The 20,993-nt window shown below is 38.1% G+C and overlaps 1 protein-coding gene across 1 annotated transcript in view; it reads left to right on the forward strand.

Annotated features, from left to right (window-relative positions):
- Window positions 1-20,993, forward strand: part of TTN (titin) — a 276,986-nt gene that overhangs the window by 172,834 nt on the left and 83,159 nt on the right. Inside the window, 31 exon segments of the mRNA XM_025216548.1 lie at window positions 193-459; window positions 579-718; window positions 2,443-2,569; window positions 3,334-3,476; window positions 6,281-6,404; window positions 7,276-7,542; window positions 7,686-7,783; window positions 7,950-8,118; window positions 8,213-8,479; window positions 8,578-8,844; window positions 8,933-9,211; window positions 9,316-9,724; window positions 9,834-9,958; window positions 10,049-10,315; window positions 12,382-12,651; window positions 12,893-13,195; window positions 13,323-13,625; window positions 14,015-14,202; window positions 14,293-14,407; window positions 14,938-15,222; window positions 16,074-16,225; window positions 16,354-16,501; window positions 16,615-16,789; window positions 16,885-17,006; window positions 17,108-17,395; window positions 17,519-17,815; window positions 17,916-18,102; window positions 18,730-18,845; window positions 18,939-19,238; window positions 19,475-19,774; window positions 19,868-19,973. Of these exon segments, the coding sequence (XP_025072333.1) occupies window positions 193-459; window positions 579-718; window positions 2,443-2,569; window positions 3,334-3,476; window positions 6,281-6,404; window positions 7,276-7,542; window positions 7,686-7,783; window positions 7,950-8,118; window positions 8,213-8,479; window positions 8,578-8,844; window positions 8,933-9,211; window positions 9,316-9,724; window positions 9,834-9,958; window positions 10,049-10,315; window positions 12,382-12,651; window positions 12,893-13,195; window positions 13,323-13,625; window positions 14,015-14,202; window positions 14,293-14,407; window positions 14,938-15,222; window positions 16,074-16,225; window positions 16,354-16,501; window positions 16,615-16,789; window positions 16,885-17,006; window positions 17,108-17,395; window positions 17,519-17,815; window positions 17,916-18,102; window positions 18,730-18,845; window positions 18,939-19,238; window positions 19,475-19,774; window positions 19,868-19,973 (6,604 nt within the window).

A 20,993-nucleotide genomic window follows, 5' to 3' on the forward strand; every position in this document is an offset into this window, starting at 1 on the left:
TTTAGTTAATATTTGTACAGTTCTAAGTCATATTAGTAGGTTTGTTAATAGATTTATGCTGTTGTTTCAGTTTGTAAATTCCCAGTTATAAGCAAGATCCAAATGTTCTTAATGAGGTATAGATTTTACAATAGAAACGTGATTTTAAAAAGACTAAAATCATTATATGCATATCTCAATTTGCACTTGCAGAGGGAGATCCTTACTTCACTGGAAAGCTTCAAGATTACACTGCTGTAGAGAAAGATGAAGTTATATTACAATGTGAAATTAGCAAAGCAGATGCTCCAGTAAAATGGATGAAGGATGGCAAAGAAATAACTCCATCAAGGAATGTTGTTATCAAGGCCGATGGCAGAAAGAGAATTCTGATCCTCAAGAGAGCTTTGAAGAAAGACATTGGAACATACACCTGTGACTGTGGCACTGACAAAACCTCTGCCAAACTCAACATTGAAGGTAGAGTAATTTAAGTAATATCTCTTTTAAGCTTATATATCTTGTTTAAGCTCTTTTCATGACTTACAGTAAGAGGTTGATCATGGTGGTTCTTCTTTTGTTTTTCCTCCCTAAAACAGATCGGGATATAGAGATTGTGCGTCCCCTGCACAGTGTGGAGGTAATCGAGACAGAGACTGCCCATTTTGATACTGAAATCTCTGAGGAAGGTGTCCATGCCAACTGGAAACTGAAAGGGGAAACCCTGAATGAATCACCTGTAAGCACATTGCTGAATATGTGGGTCTTTAGGGTGGGTCTGAGATATATGACGGATGCAAGAACAGAGCAGGGACTAATTAATTTCTGTGTTCAGTAACACCCATTTGTCTCATTCTCAGAATGTTAGTCCCCAACATTCAAATATCATGGAAGTGGCTTATAATTAATTAAAAATACATTTTAAAGGCTTCCTATTTATCTTCTTTTGCATGTTTGAGCTTTTAGGAACATCTGCATCACATTTTCAAGCTTTTAATTAACATGATTTATCTATTTGAAATTAATAATGATATTTCACAATAATGTATTATGTGTTTATAATGAATTTATAAGTTATAATAACTTTACTCGTGCACACACATATAAATATCTATCTATCTATCTATCTATCTATCAAAAGTTTAGATTCTCATATGCACATATTTCTAACAGTGGAAGATTTAGGTAAAGCACCAAGTATTAGGAAACTCATAATACAGTTATTAGAACTGGCAATGTTGTGATACGGCAATCCTGATGTAAATAATAAAAAGGGAAAGGAAAATATTTGTAGGTTAGAGTGGGAAAGAGATAAACATAAGTGAGAATAAAAATGAGGAATGTCTTTTTGTAGCAAGAGACAGCTGATGCCTATTCCTAGGATATTTCTATATTGCTTCTCCAGCAATCCTGAGACAACTTCTAAGAAGCAAGCCAACCCACTTGCTTCTATTCCATTGTACGCTGGAAAAAGTCACATGTTCAGTGTTAGAGTGACAACATACACACCCAGCAGTACCCTCAGAAACAGGGCTTCAGAGGCAGAGCGAGCTAATTCAGAGCCCTGTGTGGGAGGGGATGGGGGCCAGAAGCAGGGAAGGGAGCAGTGCTGACCACTGTAGAGGGCAGGGATCACTGAGGAGATGAGAGGAAGGGAAGTCTTACCTGCCAGGGCTCTCCATACAGAAGATAGCTGCTACTACTGTGCATATGCACCTACTGTGAGAAAAATGCCTGAGGTGCAGGAGGGAGAGGGAGCATCATTGTAAGTGCTCTCTGCCTCCACATGCACAGGGCTGCCTCTGTCATAGTAAAGACTCGGGAAGGGATGGGGGGGGTGTTGGGATTTTGTCACCCCTTCAAGCTGGTGCCCTGCTTGTCCCATCTAGTTATGTTACTGATGGTTATGATTGAGAGCCTGAGAGCATAGCTTAGCAAACTCCAAAAAAAACAATCAAACAACATCTATGCAGCATGCAGCGTAAGCTGCGTGATAGAAATTGTTTACCTGCAACAACTTTGGGACTGCTGCAGAGGTGTCATAGGAAATATGTATGTGTTTATTAGCAGTGCCAGAAACCTGTTGGTGTTAGTGTTTAGTGATTAGTGATTAGTGTCTCCAGTCTATCTAGAGTACTTTCAAAACCCTGCTATCTACTCATGTTGTATAAGAGTAAATGTATATTTTTGTGAATGCTAACGGAAAGAATTCTTAAGGGTATTTGTAAGCCAGCAAATCACTTGCATTATTATTGCACTAGGCAATGTGGTGGGAGTTTAGATTTTATAAGTCTTCCTAAAAGCCTCTAGAGCCTAGAAATTAGAGATGTTTTGGAAATTGTGTAGATAAAAAGGTGTTAGCATATATTCTACACACGTGCTTTCTTATATTTTTTAATAATTCTTTAAACACAATTGTCCAGGGATATAGGTGCTGTAATTTGTTCATTTTTCTTCTTAAAGGAATGTGAAATTAAGGAAGAAGGCAAACGGCACTTCCTTACACTGTATAATGTACATTTGGACCAAGCTGGTGGAGTGGATTTCCAAGCAGCCAATGCCAAATCCAGTGCTCACCTGCGAGTGAAACGTAAGTATCTTTATACTGTATCTTTAGAACTAACAAAAATGAATTAACATAAAACAATGACAATATTGTTGCACAGTCTATTGTTTGGGATAGAAGCTCGTGAATCACTTAATCGTGCTTGGCACATGGCCATTCTTTCTAGGAAAAATTATTCCAAATAATTGGTTACTTCAATGACTTTGGTCCTAGTTAATTAAAGCATTTTAAAGTATACATATTTTGTTGTTTTATTAGTGCCTGAGTAAAAAATATATTGTCCCCCAGGTCACCTGGCGGTCCTAAATAATCAACTATGAAAATGAAGTATTACAGCAAAAGGCTTTGTTGCATTAATGTTTCATATTAAGACTGGGGGGAATAGCAACACAGTGATATCTGTAGATAGAGTTCAAAGCTTGATAGACAGAGACAGACCACATGGTTAAAGACCACTTGTTTCCCACTCCAATCCCAGCCCTTACTATTTTGGAAGACACATGCCTTATCTAGCAAGAGGTATGCAAGGCTTGGCAGAGAGACAGATGCACTGCAACTTGCCTGCTGACCTTGTTCATTTTAAAGAAATAGGCTCTGCAAATAGGGAATCTCCAGTGACCAATCCTCCCCCTGAGAACCCCAAGTGGCCTCTTCTAGTTAGAAAATTTAAAGAACTGCATTACAATGTCTCTCTCTCTTGGGGGAGTCATCATGAAGGTTAGTGGGTAAAGACAGCAGGTCTTTTTGGGTAGAAGTAACTAATCTGAAGATGTCTCCTCCTTACCAAGCCCGAGTAATTGGCTTGCTGAGGCCCCTCAAGGATGTAACCGTGACAGCTGGTGAAACTGCAGCCTTTGACTGTGAGCTCTCCTATGAAGGAATCCCTGTGGAGTGGTTTTTGCATGGGCAGAAACTAGAACCCAGCGAGCAGGTAAGGAAATTTTCTGTCATCTGCTTTTTTCTCCTCTTAAATTTTTCCATTCTTCCTTTCCTTTTTCTTCTTCTCACCTTCCTCTCTTTTATTTCTTACCTCTGCTCTGCCATCAGAAGTAATAAAATACAAGAATGTGTTATTGCTGCTATTTTAGAATATAATATATTCTCCCTAAAAGAGAAATTGAAGTTTTCTGTAAAGGAAATGGATCTGAAATACCTTGCATACTTATTATACAAATAAAAGCTAAAGAGTCCCAAGGTTCTGGTCCCAACGCTAAGTTTTATGCCACAATCATACTGGAATGATTCCTGCTAATGCATGTTGCAGTTATAAAAAATTTTGTGATAAAATGCACTTCCACATTTTCTCTCCCCCCCCGAATGCTTAGCTGTGATCCAGTTCTGCATATATGGGGATTAAAATTCCATTTCAGGCATCTGTTCAGGCTTTCCAGATAACTTTTTGGACAGATTTGCTTGCCAAGCATTTCTCGTTAGCTATTTTTAAACCTTCTTCAAGTGCCGGCTCTTAACCCTCAGATGTGAACAGCTTGGAATGCAAAGGATTAAATATTAGAAGTCTGTTAAGAGAAGGAAATATGCTATGAGAACTATATCATAAAATGTGTTACAATTTTTTAGAGATGTTTTTTCTTTTTGTAATGTGTATGTTATACTTTTTTAGGTAGTCAAAATATCTAGTTTGATAGGGAAATGATACAAAGGTAAATATGAACTGGAAATCTAAAACAAAATAAATATCTGAAGTATTATGCAGATTGATGAGGTTTTAGAATTTATGATGCTACTGCTACAGATTACTTTAATAAAAATTGTTTAATTTTCAATGTATTTTAATATATTAATAATAGAACAAGTATTTTCAGTGAGATCTTTCAAAGTTATACTGATTTTGGCTAAATAAAATGAATTCATACAAAGAAATGGGACATAAATAAAATAAATAAGACCCATAATTATAGAAATTTATTTAAACTGTGCAGATTAGGAAATAAACAGAAGGAAAATTCAACTCTATACAGCCTTCCTTTTTTATGTCCTTATGATAAGGTATTCAGCAGAATTCACAGATTTGTTGAAATCTGATAGGCCACACTTTGAGTGCTTCTGCAATGGCCTCAGACGTGCAGCCCCTGTCAACCGGGTGCCCTAGTACCTGTACCACTTCAAGCCCTGTATCTTAGCATAAAACTTTACAAGGCTGTTAATACAATGGATTAATCATTATTACTAACATACTGAATGTATTCAGAAGTATTAAGAGTTCACTGTTTTATTCTTCTCTATCTGCACCTTGTGTTGTTATTCATCAGCTACTTAATGAAATTTTAAACCTGAATTCAAATTTTTGCCTGTATAATCAAAGCTTGCTTTGGCTTCACTGGGAATTCAGTTTGTCTCCTCAGTAAAGGATTCCCATTTATCTTCAGTTCCTCATGCCCATTTCTTTTGTTTGACCTTGTACTTTCCTACACATAATTTCTAGTAAAATTCTAAGGCCTCAGCAGACGTGCAAGTAAAGGCATGATGGGTTCTGACATGGGAACCCCACAACTGAATTTCCTGCCATGCTACATATGTATGGCAGGAGGTGTGATTGTGTGTTTAAGCATCATCTTTAGCACTGGTGCAGGGTGAGCCTAGGATCATGATCATGATTCCAGACTCTCTCTGCACCAGCAAGTAGCAAGGTCCTGCAGCTAGAAGTCCCATTGGCATGCACCCCAATGCCAGGGAGCTCCAGCTGATCTGGGCTCCAAGCCATACAGGGGTCCACCATGCCCTGCATCTGGGAGCTGTCAGCTGCTGGGGCTCCCAGCCACCTGAGCACACCATGTGACTGGGAGCCCAAATCAGTTGACAGGGCTCCCAGCCATGGGAGTGCATGGTGCACCCCTGTGATTGAGTGCCCCAGCAGCAGACAGCTCTCAGCCTGCTGATGGGGTTCCCAGCAATGTCTTAAGTGTAACATGTGCCAGGAGCCTCAGGGGCATCTTAGGGATCTCACTTAATCACTAGTGGCAACACTTTTGTGGCTGTAATGCTGGACTCATTCCTAGAATATATGTGGAACTTGCAGTTGTAGGACAGTAACAAATAATTCAAGAATGGACTTAGCATTGGATTAGCAAGAAGCGTTCCTTTAACTAGGCAACTCTCACCTACTGGAATACAGTGGTATAGTGTTATAACAGGACAAAATACACTTACAATGAACATTTCAGTGCCTGTATATTTCTCTAATGCATATCTTCAAACTATGAGATATGCCATGTGTTCCCCTGAAACTGCTGTCACAGTCCATAATTACTTTGATATTTAAACAATCATTCATGATAAACTTAATCTCAGGCAAGGTTCATTTTACAAAATAATTTAGTTTAGAAATGCATTCACTCTTACAAAGGGATAAACATATTTACATGCTATTTATTCCCAATTAGGCCTTTTTCTATTTTAAACAAGCACATCATAATAATATGAACATTAATTTCCAAATTAATACTATGCATGAAATATAATATCTTTAGATTTCAAAATTCTCTTCCTGATATTAGAACAAGTAGGAGTATTTAAATGCCAACTATTGGCTAAATAAGAAGACAAAGTAAAAGACAAATCTTGTAAGCACCCTGGTTATATACTTTTTATTTAGCAGGAAAATACCCACAACTCATACCAACAATAGTAAAAATAAGCCACTAAAACAATGAACAGCAAATTAAATTGAGTTGAATAAGTGGATACAGACAACATGCTTTCTTGTTCATTCATTAGATTGTCATGCGGGCTGAAGGAAGAGTTCACTCACTCACTCTCAGAAATGTCAAGTTAACAGATGCTGGTGAGGTCACACTGACTGCAAAGGATTTCAAAACTCAAGCAAATCTTTTTGTAAAAGGTGAGTCCGTCAGCATAGGTATACTTTTCTAGTGACTAGTGATCAATCATGAACCAGAGTGGTTATAGACACTCTTTATTTTAAATTGGTCAGATCTTACCTAAAATACTTAATATACTTCTGGCTATCTCAGTGCTGGAAATAATGTAAACAACCTGGGGCAAATTCAAAAAATCACAAACAAATCTTTACAAAGTTGAAGAGAATCACTTTGAGAAAAGATTAAGCTTACACTATCTGTGTATTGATTGGCTAAAGGAAATTAAGTTGAGAGGGCTTTTGATAATGGTTTATAAGTATGTGTAAACTCTAAACACACAGTAGACAAAGTTATTGTTTATTCTGATCTAATGTTTTACAACCATAATAGGTTAAAAATGGAGGAAAGATATTTTAAACTGAATATTATGAAGCATTTCCTAATGGCATATTAGTCTTGTAGATTAGTTTCCCAGAGGAGCCCCCTAAAAGAAATAGCTGAAAATATCACTCAGGAACATGCTGTATGGGGCAATCCCGTATTGACAGATGAATAGCTAATGTTAAGGCAGTGGTTCCCAACCTTTTTAGACTCAAAGCACCCTTTCATAACAGTTGCAAATTGAGCAGCACCCCATTTCAAACACTAACTTATGAATTACAGTACTTACCTCCTTGCCAGGCAATGGTGGTGTGGAATGGCCAGACAGAGACTAAGCCTGAGATTGTGTTTGAGATTGCGATTATCAGTTTATCTCCTCACACCTGGTTTATTTTCTCACACCTCTTTGCATCCTCAAAGGATCCTGTGTCACTCCAGGGTGCCCTATTACCCAGGTTAAGAGTCACTGAGTTAAGGTCTTTTCTATCACTAATATATATGCTTTTTTAGAACCCCCAGTTGAATTTACTAAACCACTTGAGGACCAGACAGTAGAGGAAGAAGCCACAGCAGTTCTGGAGTGTGAAGTATCCAGAGAGAATGCAAAGGTTAAATGGTTCAAGAATGGACAAGAAATTCATAAAACGAAGAAATATGATATCATTGCTGAGGGCAGGGTCAGAAAACTCATTATCCATGGCTGCACACTGGATGATGCTAAAACATATACCTGTGATGCTAAGGATTTCAAGACCTCTTGTTTCCTGAATGTAGAACGTAAGTCACTGTGAGATTTTCTGCAAAGGGACTTTATGCATTTTACTTGTTAATTATAATAATAATAATAATAATAGCAGCAATCATTTCTACTTGTTTAACTATTATTATCCTCTACTTTGAAAAATATATGTTTCTTATAGCTCTCCGGGTTGAGTTTACAAAGCCCCTTACTGACCTGGAAGTTAAAGAAAAAGAGTCTGCTCGATTTGAATGTGAAATTTCACGTCCAGGTGTTAAGGTATGTATTACTGATATTCTTATTACCTGATTAATATTTTAACATGAGGGGGTTTTTTTAGTTCTCAATCTTAATATATTACTGCAAAGTATCTCAATTCTAAGTTTTATGATGCATGTATTAATATTAATAACAGTATTACAACATAAATTCACTTTAAATACAGGTACGGTGGTTTAAGGATGGCATTGAAATCAGAAAAGGCAAAAAGCATGACATAATTTCCAAAGGTGCTCAACAAATTCTTGTTATCAACAAATGTCTCTTTGAAGATGAAGCAGAGTATGCATGTGAAGCAAAAGCAGCTAGAACTTCCGGATTGCTTACAGTTATAGGTAAAACTAAATATGCTTTTGAATTTCTTTCATGTAAAGAATAACAATATCTTGATGATTGTTTTAATCAAACATTTCTGATTTCTTTTCACAGAGGAGGAAGCTGTTTTCACCAAAAATCTTCCTAATGTTGAAGTAAATGAAACTGACACTGTGAAATTGATTTGTGAAGTCTCCAAGCCTAATGCAGAAGTCACTTGGTTTAAAGGAGATAAGGAATTACCTGATGGTGGTAGATATGAACAAATTTCTGATGGCCGAAAGAGAATTCTTGTCATTCATAATGCTCGTCCTGATGATGCTGACAAGTACAGCTGCAGGCTTCCAAGCTCTGGTACAACTGGCAAGCTCACAGTACATGGTAAGTACATGGTACTTTAGTATCTTAGTTTTCAAATTATATTTGGTTAGATAAGAGTATGTAATTTTGTTTCACTTATTTCAATCTTGTTTTTTCAGAACTTGCAGCAGAATTTATTACTAAACCACAAAATGTTGAAGTACTTGAAGGAGAAAAGGCTGAATTTGTATGCTCAATGTCCAAGGATACTGTTGAAGTGCAGTGGGTGTGGGCCGATATGATACTTAAGACTGATGATAAGTATGACATCATTTCAGAAGGGAAAAAGAGAATACTTGTCATCAAAGACTCTATTTTAGCAGATGCAGGGAAGTATGCTGCTATGGTCGGTGAATCCAAAGCAACAGCACGCTTAAAAGTGATCGGTAAGATTGATTTTATTCAAGTATATATGCAGATTTTATTTTATCATTTTATAATATGAGATGTAATATTTTTTTCTGTCAATTTCAGAAAAACTCAGGATTATAACTCCACTTAAGGACCAAGAAGTTAAAGAAGGACAAGAACTTGTCTTCAACTGTGAAGTCAATAAAGAAGGTGCCAAAGCTAAGTGGCACAAAAATGATGAGGCAATATTTGATAGTCCAAAATATATCATGGTGCAGAAGGACTTAGTTTACACCCTCAGAATCAGAGATGCCCACTTGAATGACCAAGCTACCTATACTATCTCACTATCAAACCAGAGAGGAGAACACGTCAAGAGTTCTGCTACCTTAACAGTGCTAGGTACATACATAATTTGTAATGTGCTAATTTTAGATTTTCATTCCATCAAATTTAATTTCATTTAAGACTACACATTAACTAATTTTTATTTTTCATTTTAATAGAGGAGGATCTCAGAATTATTGAGCCTCTTGAAGATATTGAGACCGTGGAGAAGAAAACTGTCACATTCTGGTGCAAAGTCAATCGCCTTAATGTAACCCTTAAGTGGACAAAGAATGGTGAAGAAGTCACATTTGACAAACGCATCTTATACAAAGTTGATAAATACAAGCACTCACTTATCATTAAAAACTGTGGGTTTATAGATGAAGGTGAATACACAGTCACTGCTGGACAAGATAAATCTGTTGCAGAACTCATTATTGCTGAGGCTCCTGCAGACTTCATTGAACACCTGCAGGATCAGACTGTCACTGAATTTGATGATGCTGTCTTCACTTGCCAGCTTTCCAAAGAGAAAGCAAGTGTAAAATGGTACAGAAATGGACGAGAAATTAGAGAGGGCAAAAAGTATGCACTTTTAAATACATTTCTCATGTGAAATTCTAGATATGTTTGTAATGCTTTGCTACTTGTTCTGAAGTTTAATAAATCATTCACTTATTTCTCTCCTGTAAAGATATCAGTTTGAAAAGGATGGAAATTTGCACAGACTAATTATAAAAGACTGTAGACTGAATGATGAATGTGAATATTCCTGTGGAGTAGATGATAGAAAATCTAGGGCAAGACTTTTTGTTGAAGGTATGGATAAATTTAGACAATATCTGTTACTAGTTCTTAGTAATTAGAAGAAATATTAAACAAATACAAATTAATTTATATGTGTTTCAGAAATCCCAGTGGAGATCATCCGCCCACCACAAGACGCTTACGAAGCTCCGGGTACTGATGTCATTTTTATGGCTGAACTGAATAAAGATGGCGTGGAAGTCAAGTGGTTAAGAAATAACATGATTATAGTCCAGGGTGATAAACACCAGATGATGAGTGAAGGAAAGTTCCATAGGCTGCAAGTGTGTGAGATAAGGCCTCGTGACCAAGGTGAATACAGATTTATTGCCAAAGATAAAGAAGCTAGAGCCAAACTTGAATTGGCAGGGAAGTTGTATAATCCATATTTCTTTTTTTAATTTAGGAATAGTGAATAAAATGGTGTCGTTAATTATATAAAGACTTGTTTTCTCAAAGAATTGAATAAGAATATGTGGTCAAGTAGAAAATATTTGGAGTCTCAATAAATTAAATCATAAGTGTCCAACTGGCAGCCCATGGGCCACATGTGGCCATGTGGAGCACCCAGGGTCTTTGGGCTTTCCCTCCATCCTCCAACTTATGCTTTCTACCCCCCTACCTCCCCCCAGGTATGAGGTGGGATGCAGTCCATGACCCAGGGAACCCCTGGTCAGGGAGCTGAGGTAGGGCCTGGGCCAGTGAAAAGGGGGTGCTGAGACAGTGTGCAGCTCATGGGGCCTATGACTTACTCTGGTGTGGTCTCTGCTGGTGTAGCCCACGTGGTCATTTAGAAGTTGTACAGCCCTGAATTAAATGACCAAATGAATTATATTTGGTAGACAGAGGAGTTTGCTAAGTTGTGGTATCTATTTATTATAAAAGGTTTTAAATGGCAATTTCCAGAAATAAGGAATCATGTTATAATGGCCAAATAGAATATATTTATTGTATTGCTGATGTCCTGTAAGATATGTCTTCTTTGTGAGCCTACTCAAATTAGAGGGACTACCTAGTAAATAAAGGCACTTATTTTCCTCTTTTGGGATGATTAAAGTGTACTGAACTAATGCTCAATAGCATCTCCTTTCCCCACCTTTCATATATGCAGTGGGAGCAGGCATACAAAAATATAGATATCTTGCCCTGTGAATTCTACAACCCCATCTGCAACACCTCCCTGCAGTTGTTACTAGGGACTCTTATTCAACGAAATCTGGTATTTTAGAGGAACATTAAACAGTCATGATAGTTTCTCTTATACTCATTCAGTACATTTCATCTGGTCTTTTCCCCCACTGAAGTTTTGGATAAAGCACCTGTTGGCTCTGGATTTAGGATCCAGATACCTGGTTCTGTGGGGGAAGGGGAGTGGGGGAGGACCCACACTCAGACCGACCATAACCTTTTCATTCAATAATGGGCAGATTTCTTGATACACAGTTATAACAGAAAAGAAGCAATGCAAACAATCAATTGTATATATCTACCAAATCCTAAGGCTCATCAGAGTCAAAGTACATCTGGTCAGGACACAATCTTCACTCTGAGGCTCGCTGTCTTAGGTGTCAGATGTCAGCTTTCTGGAGGTGGGATGCCAAGGCCCACAACCCCACTCCAGTGGGGTTTATGAGATGTGCTGGTCATATGCCCTCGGTCTATGGTGGCCTTGGGGACCCTTCCCCAAGGGTACAGGGATGGGTACAGGGATGGGTACTCTCCTCTCAGGGAGGAGAAGGAGAAGTAATGGGGAGGGACCAAGGGGGGAGGGACAGGACAAAGGGAGGGAGGAGGGACAGGGAGGAACCCTTTGTTACTCTCAAGTCTCTGCTTTTGTATTCTCCTTCCCTCTTGATGACTCCTTATCCGTGGCTATCACTGGTTGGTTGTCTCTCTGTGGTCACATGTCCACGTAGCCTTCTGGGGCTTCTCCTTATTTGGTCTGTTCCCCCAAAACCGGGACTCAAGTGCCTCTCTGCTCTGGATCCTTGTTAGTTGGTGCCAATTATTTTGTGTTCTGGAACAGTATGGTATATACTTCCTCAGTTCTCAGACTGTATCCTTGTTGGCCTTGTTGTGTTAGACAACCTGTCTGCTTTCAGGGCTATGAGAAACTCTGTTTGTGAGACCCAAGCTTCTTAGAAATCAATTAACCCCTGCTGCCAATCCTGAACCCTTATAATGCATATATCTATACCTGTAAGCCCATTCCCAAAAAACAGACCTTTAAATGTCATTTCTAAGCCAACAGTACTGACTGACTTCATTTACCCAGGCAAGGCTGAATTTGTCTGTTTGGGGCCATCCTGCAAATATAGAAACAATTTGTTTAAAATTCACATGCAACACTTTTAAATCAGTGCCTGCATTGAATATGCAAAGAAGTAAGTTATTTCCAAAGTATAAAACTCATTTGCCTTATTGGTCTTCATTAGCTGCACCAAAAATCAAGACTGGTGATCAGAACCTTGTGGTTGATGTTGGGAAGCCTTTAACAATGGTTGTTCCATATGATGCATACCCAAGAGCAGAAGCTGAGTGGATAAAAGAAGATGAAAGTCTGCCTACAAAAACTGTTGATACAACAGTTGACACGACCACCTTCAAAATTTACGATGCTAAGAAATCAGATAAAGGAAGATACAAGGTTATACTTCGAAACAAACACGGCAAAGCTGAAGCACACATCAATGTAGATGTTATTGGTAAGCTTTCCTTTTAATAAGGAGCATTGGTTTTGTTCTGTTTACATCTGTTGGTCATGATCCACCAATGTAGCTATTCAGTACAAACTGCACAGGAAGGAAAAACCCTGATTTTCGCTAGTGCAGTTTTATTTCAGTTTGGAGCAAGAATAGGCCATTTCAGTACAAATCATGACCTACATGTAGGTTAAAGTGAAAACAAAAATGAGATCTGATAAAATATTTTTCAACTACATTTCAGATGTTCCAGGTCCAGTTAGAAACCTGGAAGTCACTGAAACATATGACGGGGAAGTCAGCCTTGGCTGGGAAGAACCAGAAAGTGATGGTGGAAGTAAAATAATTGGATATGTTGTTGAAAGACGTGATATCAAACGTAAGACCTGGATTTTGGCCACTGATCGTGCAGAAAATTGTGAATTTACCGTTACTGGACTTCAGAGAGGAGGAGCTGAGTATCTCTTCCGTGTGAGTGCAAGAAACAGAGTGGGCACTGGGGAACCAGTGGAAACTGACAAACCTGTAGAAGCTAAGAGCAGATTTGGTAAGCAGCAATTTTGTAAAGTAGATCAAAATATTGGTTTAGCTTTTGCATTGTATTTTGCTGATCTTTATCCCACTGTAACTAAATATACATCATTGTTCATTTCTCTCCCCAAATTAAATTTCAGATGTTCCTGGTCCTCCTCTGAATGTACAAGTTACTGATGTGAACAGGTCTGGTGCTTCACTTTCCTGGGAGCCACCAGAGTATGATGGAGGCTCTCCAATTACTGGCTATATTATTGAACTGCGTGAAAGAACTTCAATCAAGTGGGAGCCAACTATGAATACTTCAGCAGATGAATTATCTGCAACTCTGACTGATGTTGTGGAAAACAATGAATACTTCTTTAGAGTCAGAGCCCAAAACCTGGTTGGAATTGGCAAACCAAGTGCTTCTACACGTGCAGTGAAAATTATGGACCCAATTGGTAAATGTGCAATTATTGATAATGATTTTTTAATATTATGAAGTAAATGTGAATATACTTAAAATTTATGTGAAAAAGATACAAAGGGTAGAGGAGGGAGAGGTGGGGGCTGAAAATATAGCATGACAAGTTAGCTCTTCCTACTATTCTTTTTTGAATTAACCAGAAAGATTTTGCAGCTGTGTGGTACAGAAGTGAATCCTGGTAAGGAGAGTGAAATCTTCTCTATATAATTCTAAGTTTTTCAATTATATGATTTATTAGAATTAAGTGAAAGTTTTAAAAGGAGTATTTAAGATATCAATGAAAAGTATCATTCAGCCTACATACAGTTGGATGAAATCTCCTTTTCCAGTTTCTAATGTCTAGTTCATTCAAATTATTTTCAGAAAAACCAAGTCCTCCCATTAACCTAGATCATTCAGACCAAACAAAATCATCTGTGAAGCTCACATGGGAGCCTCCTCTGAAAGATGGAGGAAGTCCAATATTGGGCTATATTATTGAAAGACGTGAAGAGGGAACAGACAATTGGATCCGTTGTAATGCAAGACTTGTACCTGATCTTACTTATAAGGTAGGATGGTTCATTTTCAATGCAAAATTCAGAATGTATTCACAAATTTTACATTATTTTTAATGTGAACATTTTTTTGTATCTTTTCAGGTAACTGGATTGAAACAAGGAGCCAGTTACTACTACAGAGTCTCTGCAGAAAATGCAGCTGGTATATCAGATCCAGCTGAAGCAATTGGGCCACTCACAGCAGATGACAGTCATGGTAAGTGTTACTTGGTTTAATCTGGATAGTTAATCAGTTAATCAGTTATGACAAAGCTGCATACATTTCAGAGTATCAGGTTGTTGCTATACACGACATTCACCTATGATACCAGTACTGAGTGCCAGCAGCCAGTGTCTCAGAACCTTTGATATTCTTCCCCATAACCAGCTCTGAATAAGGGCTGACTGTCTTGTTGAACCTGTTTAACTGTGTGGGCAGCTGTGCTGAAAATGATGGCCACACAACTGCCGAGCTAGCTATTGATATACAATATATTATACATAATATAAAAATACATACATTACAATTTTTACTATAAATAAATGGGAGTTAAACTTCCCAGCTATTAATATTTAGAGATTTCCAAAAGTACGTTAGATGAGAAAGTACAGGAGCAAGAAGCTGCAGTTGAGCTCAGGTGGCTCCTACTTGGCTGCTGTTGGTGCAGACAATGGTATCATGGATGATATTGTAAAAATCAAAATGTTTGATGATTTTTCATGGAATCAGTTTTTCTCCTTTTTCAGTTGGACCTACAATGGACTTAAGTGCATTTAAAGATGGACTGGAAGTTATTGTCCCAGAGCCACTGAAGATCCGTGTTCCTATCACTGGCTACCCTGTGCCAACTGCAACATGGTCTTTTGGTGACAAAATCTTAGAAAAAGGCGACCGCGTGAAAATACAGACTACTGCAGCTTTTGCAGAACTTGTCATTACTCCAAGTGAACGTCCAGACAAGGGAATTTATACATTAAAACTAGAAAATCCAGTGTCATCTGTTTCAGGAGAAATTAATGTTAATGTAATTGGTAAGTAGGTAAACCCATTTTGGGATTAAATTATTATGGTAACATCTAATACTATCTTGGTATCCTAACATCTTTACAGAGTAGGAAACCAAGCACCTTTCAACAAGCCAGGTACATTAAACAAAAATTGACTTTACTGAAGTCCTTCTATAGTAGTTTTAGGCATACACACATGCAAATAATCTGGAAAAGTCCTTCCAGGTTTGTTCTCCTGGTAGAGAAACTTACCCACAGCCAGGTGGACAGACATTTGAATGCTGAGGCCCTGAAGAGTGAAAAGCTTGCAGTTCTGACAATGTGTAGCCAAGGGGGTGGCATGTGCATACATCTCAGCATGTTCTGCAGGCTCCCTTAGTTTGCCTGGCAACCAGTGACAGTAGTGCATAGAGCAGCCCTGATTGGCTGACCCAGACTGCTCATGGTCAGCCTGTATTTTCCTGTAGCACAATGTGGGGAATTTGAAGGCAGGGGGGCATGTTCTGTTCCCTGCTGGAGCAGCAGAATTCAGCAAATGACACACTGTCGCCCTGGCTGGCAGGGGGCAGGGGCAGCTGGAGGACTACATTCTCTTTTAAGGGAAACCACATGTTTCCTAGATACTCACTGTCCCAGGAGAAACTCTCCGGGGAATAATTTATCCCTGGCTGTTGCCAAGTTATTTTTCTCCTGGAGTGGCGAGCAAGTCTTCCAGGAGAAAATGAATGTCTGTACAAGGCCTTAGTTTTAGTTTTCAATTTGTCATTTTGGCGAGAGTGTCTAAATAGCCAAAGACTCTGAATACACAGATGCAATGGAGAATATGATAAACTGGTGACTTCAAGACAAATTAACCAGATTTTTGTCCCTTCTAGCTCGCCCAAGTGCACCAAGAGAACTAAAAGTTGTAGAAGTGACCAGGGACACAGTACAGCTAACATGGGAAGCCCCAGAAGATGATGGAGGAAGTCCTGTGACTGGCTATGTTATTGAGAAACGTGATATAAGCCGTAAAGCATGGGCCAAAGTAAGTTTTCCCTTTTCTGTTTTTTTTTAATATAGCCCTCATTTCCTATACTTTTTCTATTTATAGTACTGTACTTTCCTTTTTTGGGGAGGATTCTAGAAATAAATTGGAACATACATTTTTCTCAGGTTATGGATAATGTTATTGACCAAGAGTTCACCGTACCTGACCTTATCCAAGGAAAAGAGTATTTATTTAGAGTTTCAGCATGCAACAAATGTGGGCCCGGGCAACCTGCATATATTGATGAACCTGTAAATATGTCAGCACCAGCAAGTAAGCCATTTTCATCATGTTTCTGCTATTTCTAGTTTCCTTTTTAGGAAAAAATCTTTCTCAGAATGGGTTCATATATATTATATTATATATATATATATAATTTATTATAGCTGTGCCTGATCCACCAGAGAATGTTAAATGGAGAAATCCAACATCTAAGAAAATCTTCCTAACATGGGACCCACCTAAGTATGATGGTGGTTCACGAGTCAAGGGTTATTTGGTAGAGAAATGTCAGCGTGGCACAGACAAATGGGAGCCCTGTGGTGATACTCCTGAAACAAAGTAGGTACATTAAAGTCAGAAGGAATGTCATTTTAAGTAAATAAAATATTCTGTTCTCACCATTTTAAATGCTTGAATTATTTTATAATTAACAGAATGGAAGTAACAAACCTTAAAGAAGGTGAATGGTATTCATATCGGGTTAAGGCTTTGAATAGAGTAGGAGCAAGTAAACCAAGCAAGCCCACAGATGATATCCAGGCCATTGATGGAAAGGGTAATTATTGAAATTATTGAATTATAGCATCAAGAAAGCATTTCTTTCCTTTTAAAGTTTTTTTGTAATACTAATATTGTTTTAATTTTCTTTTAAACCAGAGGCCCCAGAAGTGTTCCTAGATGTGAAACTGCTTGCTGGAATCACTGTAAAAGCTGGAACAAAGATTGAGCTGCCAGCTACAGTAACTGGAAAGCCTGAACCTCGGGTTACTTGGACCAAGGCTGGAAAAATTCTGAGGCCTGACAATAGGCTTACTATTGAGACCAAACCTAATCATTCCACAGTCACTATTGCTGAGAGCAAGAGAAGTGACAGTGGCACCTACATTATAGAAGCTGTAAATTCCAGTGGGCGTGCTACTGCGGTTGTTGAAGTTAATGTTTTAGGTATATCCATTTTTTTGTTTGCTTGTGTATTTACAACAATCATTTATTTATTTACAAGAATCAACATTAATGTAGCAAGCTATGTAAGCAGAGAAAACTAACATTCATCTGTGCCTTCCACAGATAAACCTGGACCCCCTGCTGCATTTGATATATCAGAGATCACCAATGAATCCTGTTTCCTGACATGGAATCCTCCACGAGATGATGGTGGTTCTAAAATTACAAACTATGTTCTTGAAAGAAGAGCTGCAGACAGTGAAATATGGCACAAACTGTCATCAACTATTAAGGAAACAAACTTCAGAGCTACAAATTTAACCCCTTATAAAGAATACATCTTCCGAGTCAGTGCAGAGAACATGTATGGTGTTGGGGAGCCAGCTCAACATAGCCCCATTGTTGCTAAATATTCATTTGGTAAGTTAATTAATTTGATGCTCAATTTACTAAGTACTTTTACAGAAAATATATGTAAGTCCAGAAATGTTATTTTGTACTTGTTTGTTAATTTGTACAGATACCCCAGGTCCTCCAACAGGTCTTGTGCCTACAGAAGTCACTAAAGAGTCTGTGTCTTTAATATGGAATGAACCAGATGAAGATGGTGGCAGTCCAGTCACCGGTTACTGGGTTGAGAGATTTGATCCTGATCTGGATAAATGGATAAGATGCAATAAGATACCAGTAAAAGATACAGCATTCAAGTATGCCAACTATCAATTTAGTCTGTAAATGGGGTTATAAATATAGATTAAAAGTCTTTCTCAACAAATACCATGTTCTGTCATAGTCTTTTTCTCTTTCATTGCTCTCCAAATGTAGATCTACTAATAATAGATGTCATGCTTTTTGTTGATACCTAATTTTAAATAAGAAACTTTAAAAAAGATTGAATCTTCTCTTCCCTCCTCCCCCCCTCCCCAAATTGCCATAGCTTCTTTCTCTAAATGATTGACCATAAGACATTCTCAAAGCTAATACATCACCATTCTAAGCATTTAGTTGCTCAGGGAATTTTGCAAACACTTGTATATAACAGTCATTCAGCATTCAGTCCAGCATGCCAAAACATATGGCAGTTGTCACACATTAATCTTTTCTATAATAGTATATCTTGCTAGTGTCAGCACATCTGCCTAGAATCTTTAATTGATACCATGTAAAATAATGTCTTTATCAATAGCTAGCATTTTTTTCTGGTTGGTTGGTTAGTTGGGTGGGTGGTTTACAGTATAGTAGCAGTATACTAATTAATACATGTAATGTTAAGCATACATAAATGGGTGATTTGTATCTTATTACTAAATACATTTTGTATACATGATTAACAGAGTTAAAGGCCTTAAAAACAAGAAGAAGTACAAGTTCCGTGTCCTGGCAGAGAATCTTGCAGGACCTGGAAAGCCCAGCAAGGAGACAGAACCAATCTTAGTGAAAGATCCTATTGGTATTATGAATATAATATTTCCATGATTCAGTTTAACATAATACATTATTTCCTTGATTTTAAAGTCTTAATAATTATTTAACTTGATTCCAGATCCTCCATGGCCCCCTGGCAAGCCTACTGTGAAAGATGTTGCCAAGACATCATTATTCCTCAACTGGACAAAGCCAGAACATGATGGAGGTGCAAAGATTGAGTCTTATGTCATTGAGTTACTAAAGACTGGAACAGATGAGTGGGTCAGAGTGGCTGAAGGAGTTCCCACAACTGAACACTTCCTCAAAGGGCTTATGGAGAAACAAGAATATTCATTCCGTGTAAGAGCTGTGAACAAGGCTGGGGAAAGCGAGCCTAGTGAGCCAAGTGACCCTGTGCTGTGCAAAGAAAGACTACGTGAGTATTTCAAAATATTATTAAATCACAAGATTCACAATTTTTAAAGTAAAGCTTAAGATCTGTCTATACATAAGACAGATCTTAAGCTTACAGGTTTATGAAACTTTAAAATCTTACCTGTATTATTTGTAAAAAATTAATTTTGTTATGCTGCTAATGTTATGCCATGTTTTCAGAGTCTCTAAGAGAAAAAATAAACAAAACTGATTTTAATTGATTTAATATTTTTATAGTTCCTCCTTCACCACCTCGATGGCTTGAGGTTATTAATATTACTAAAAATACAGCGGATCTTAAATGGACAGCACCAGAAAGAGATGGAGGTTCTCCTATTACCAACTACATTGTTGAAAAGAGAGATGTAAGACGGAAAGGTTGGCAAACTGTTGACACAACAGTAAAAGAGACTAAATACACAGTGAGCCCACTGACAGAAGGCTCTTTGTACGTATTCCGTGTGGCCGCAGAAAATGCAGTTGGACAGAGTGACTACTGTGAAATTGAAGACTCAGTTCTTGCTAAAGACACCTTCAGTAAGTTTTCACAATTTGCATTTTTCGTAAATAATAGAACAAAATTATAATTTCTGGACTACTTTTCTTCTAATATCACTGTTTTATTTCTAGCTACCCCTGGACCACCTTATGCCCTCACAGTGGCTGAAGTGACAAAGCGTCATGTTGACTTAAAATGGGAACCACCCAAGAATGATGGCGGCAGACCAATTCAGAGGTAAGCTAATTCCATATTTATATAATATTTTCTGAATGCTGGCTATTTTTGATATATGCAGGAAAGCAGGGATGTTGTCTCAGTCTTAAAATTTAAACTGACAAGATATAAATGGATAAAGATGAATAGAATGGAAAGGGAAGTAGCATGCCCATGCCTGCTAAGACTGAGGTAAAAAACACCTGGAGATTGTATGCAAATATGTATATAATTAGCTCATCGGCACAATTGTGATCACTGCAACAACATGAAATGAGTTCACATTGTTTTGAAAGTTCAAGTACAACATGATCCCTTACAAAAGTGTGCCTCCTTCTTACAGAACTGTATACAGCTGAGTCCACCCACCCAAATAACACCGTTATATTTTCAATTTTCCTCTAGCTTCTAGCTCAAACCACCCCTGCCTGTTCTCAGCTGGGATCAGATGGGAAATCTATTACAATATGCATTACTCCTTTCCTTCCAAACTTCTCCCATCCAATCCTCCAGTTATTTGCTTTTCTTCATTGTCCCTGTCAAATCTATTTTTTTTAGCTTTTAATTTTCTCTGCCTCTGTATTTTTTCCACCATAATTTCACCCTGTCCCTCTCCCTTTCTTTGACTACCCAACTATACTTTTCCTTCTCAATCCCATCAGGCTGCTGTCCAAATCCCCCTCCCCACAAAAACATTTCTGACTGCTTGTTACCTTTGTAATTTGCTTTATTAACCCCTCCATCAATCTTAGGCACACATCTACACAAGATGCTGCTACACAGTTATTACTGTGCATTTTTTTAGCACTTGTTAATACAAGTACTAAATAAATGTGCAGTAACTGGAGTTACTGTGCAGTAGGCCTGTGTGAAGCGGCTAGTATTCCTTTTGCGTTCAGCCAATTCAGGGGACAGTGATTCGATTCAGTGATCCAAATAAAACAGGCCCCATCCTCTGCCCACTCTTCCAGCCCTGTCAATGGCTGCTCCACCAGGCCCCAGCATCCCAGCACTTTAAAAAAAAAAAAGCCCCGCGCTCAT

This window comes from Alligator sinensis, unplaced genomic scaffold (genome assembly GCF_000455745.1).
Source record: "Alligator sinensis unplaced genomic scaffold, ASM45574v1 scaffold871_1, whole genome shotgun sequence".
In the NCBI taxonomy this organism is placed as follows: Eukaryota; Metazoa; Chordata; order Crocodylia; family Alligatoridae; genus Alligator; species Alligator sinensis.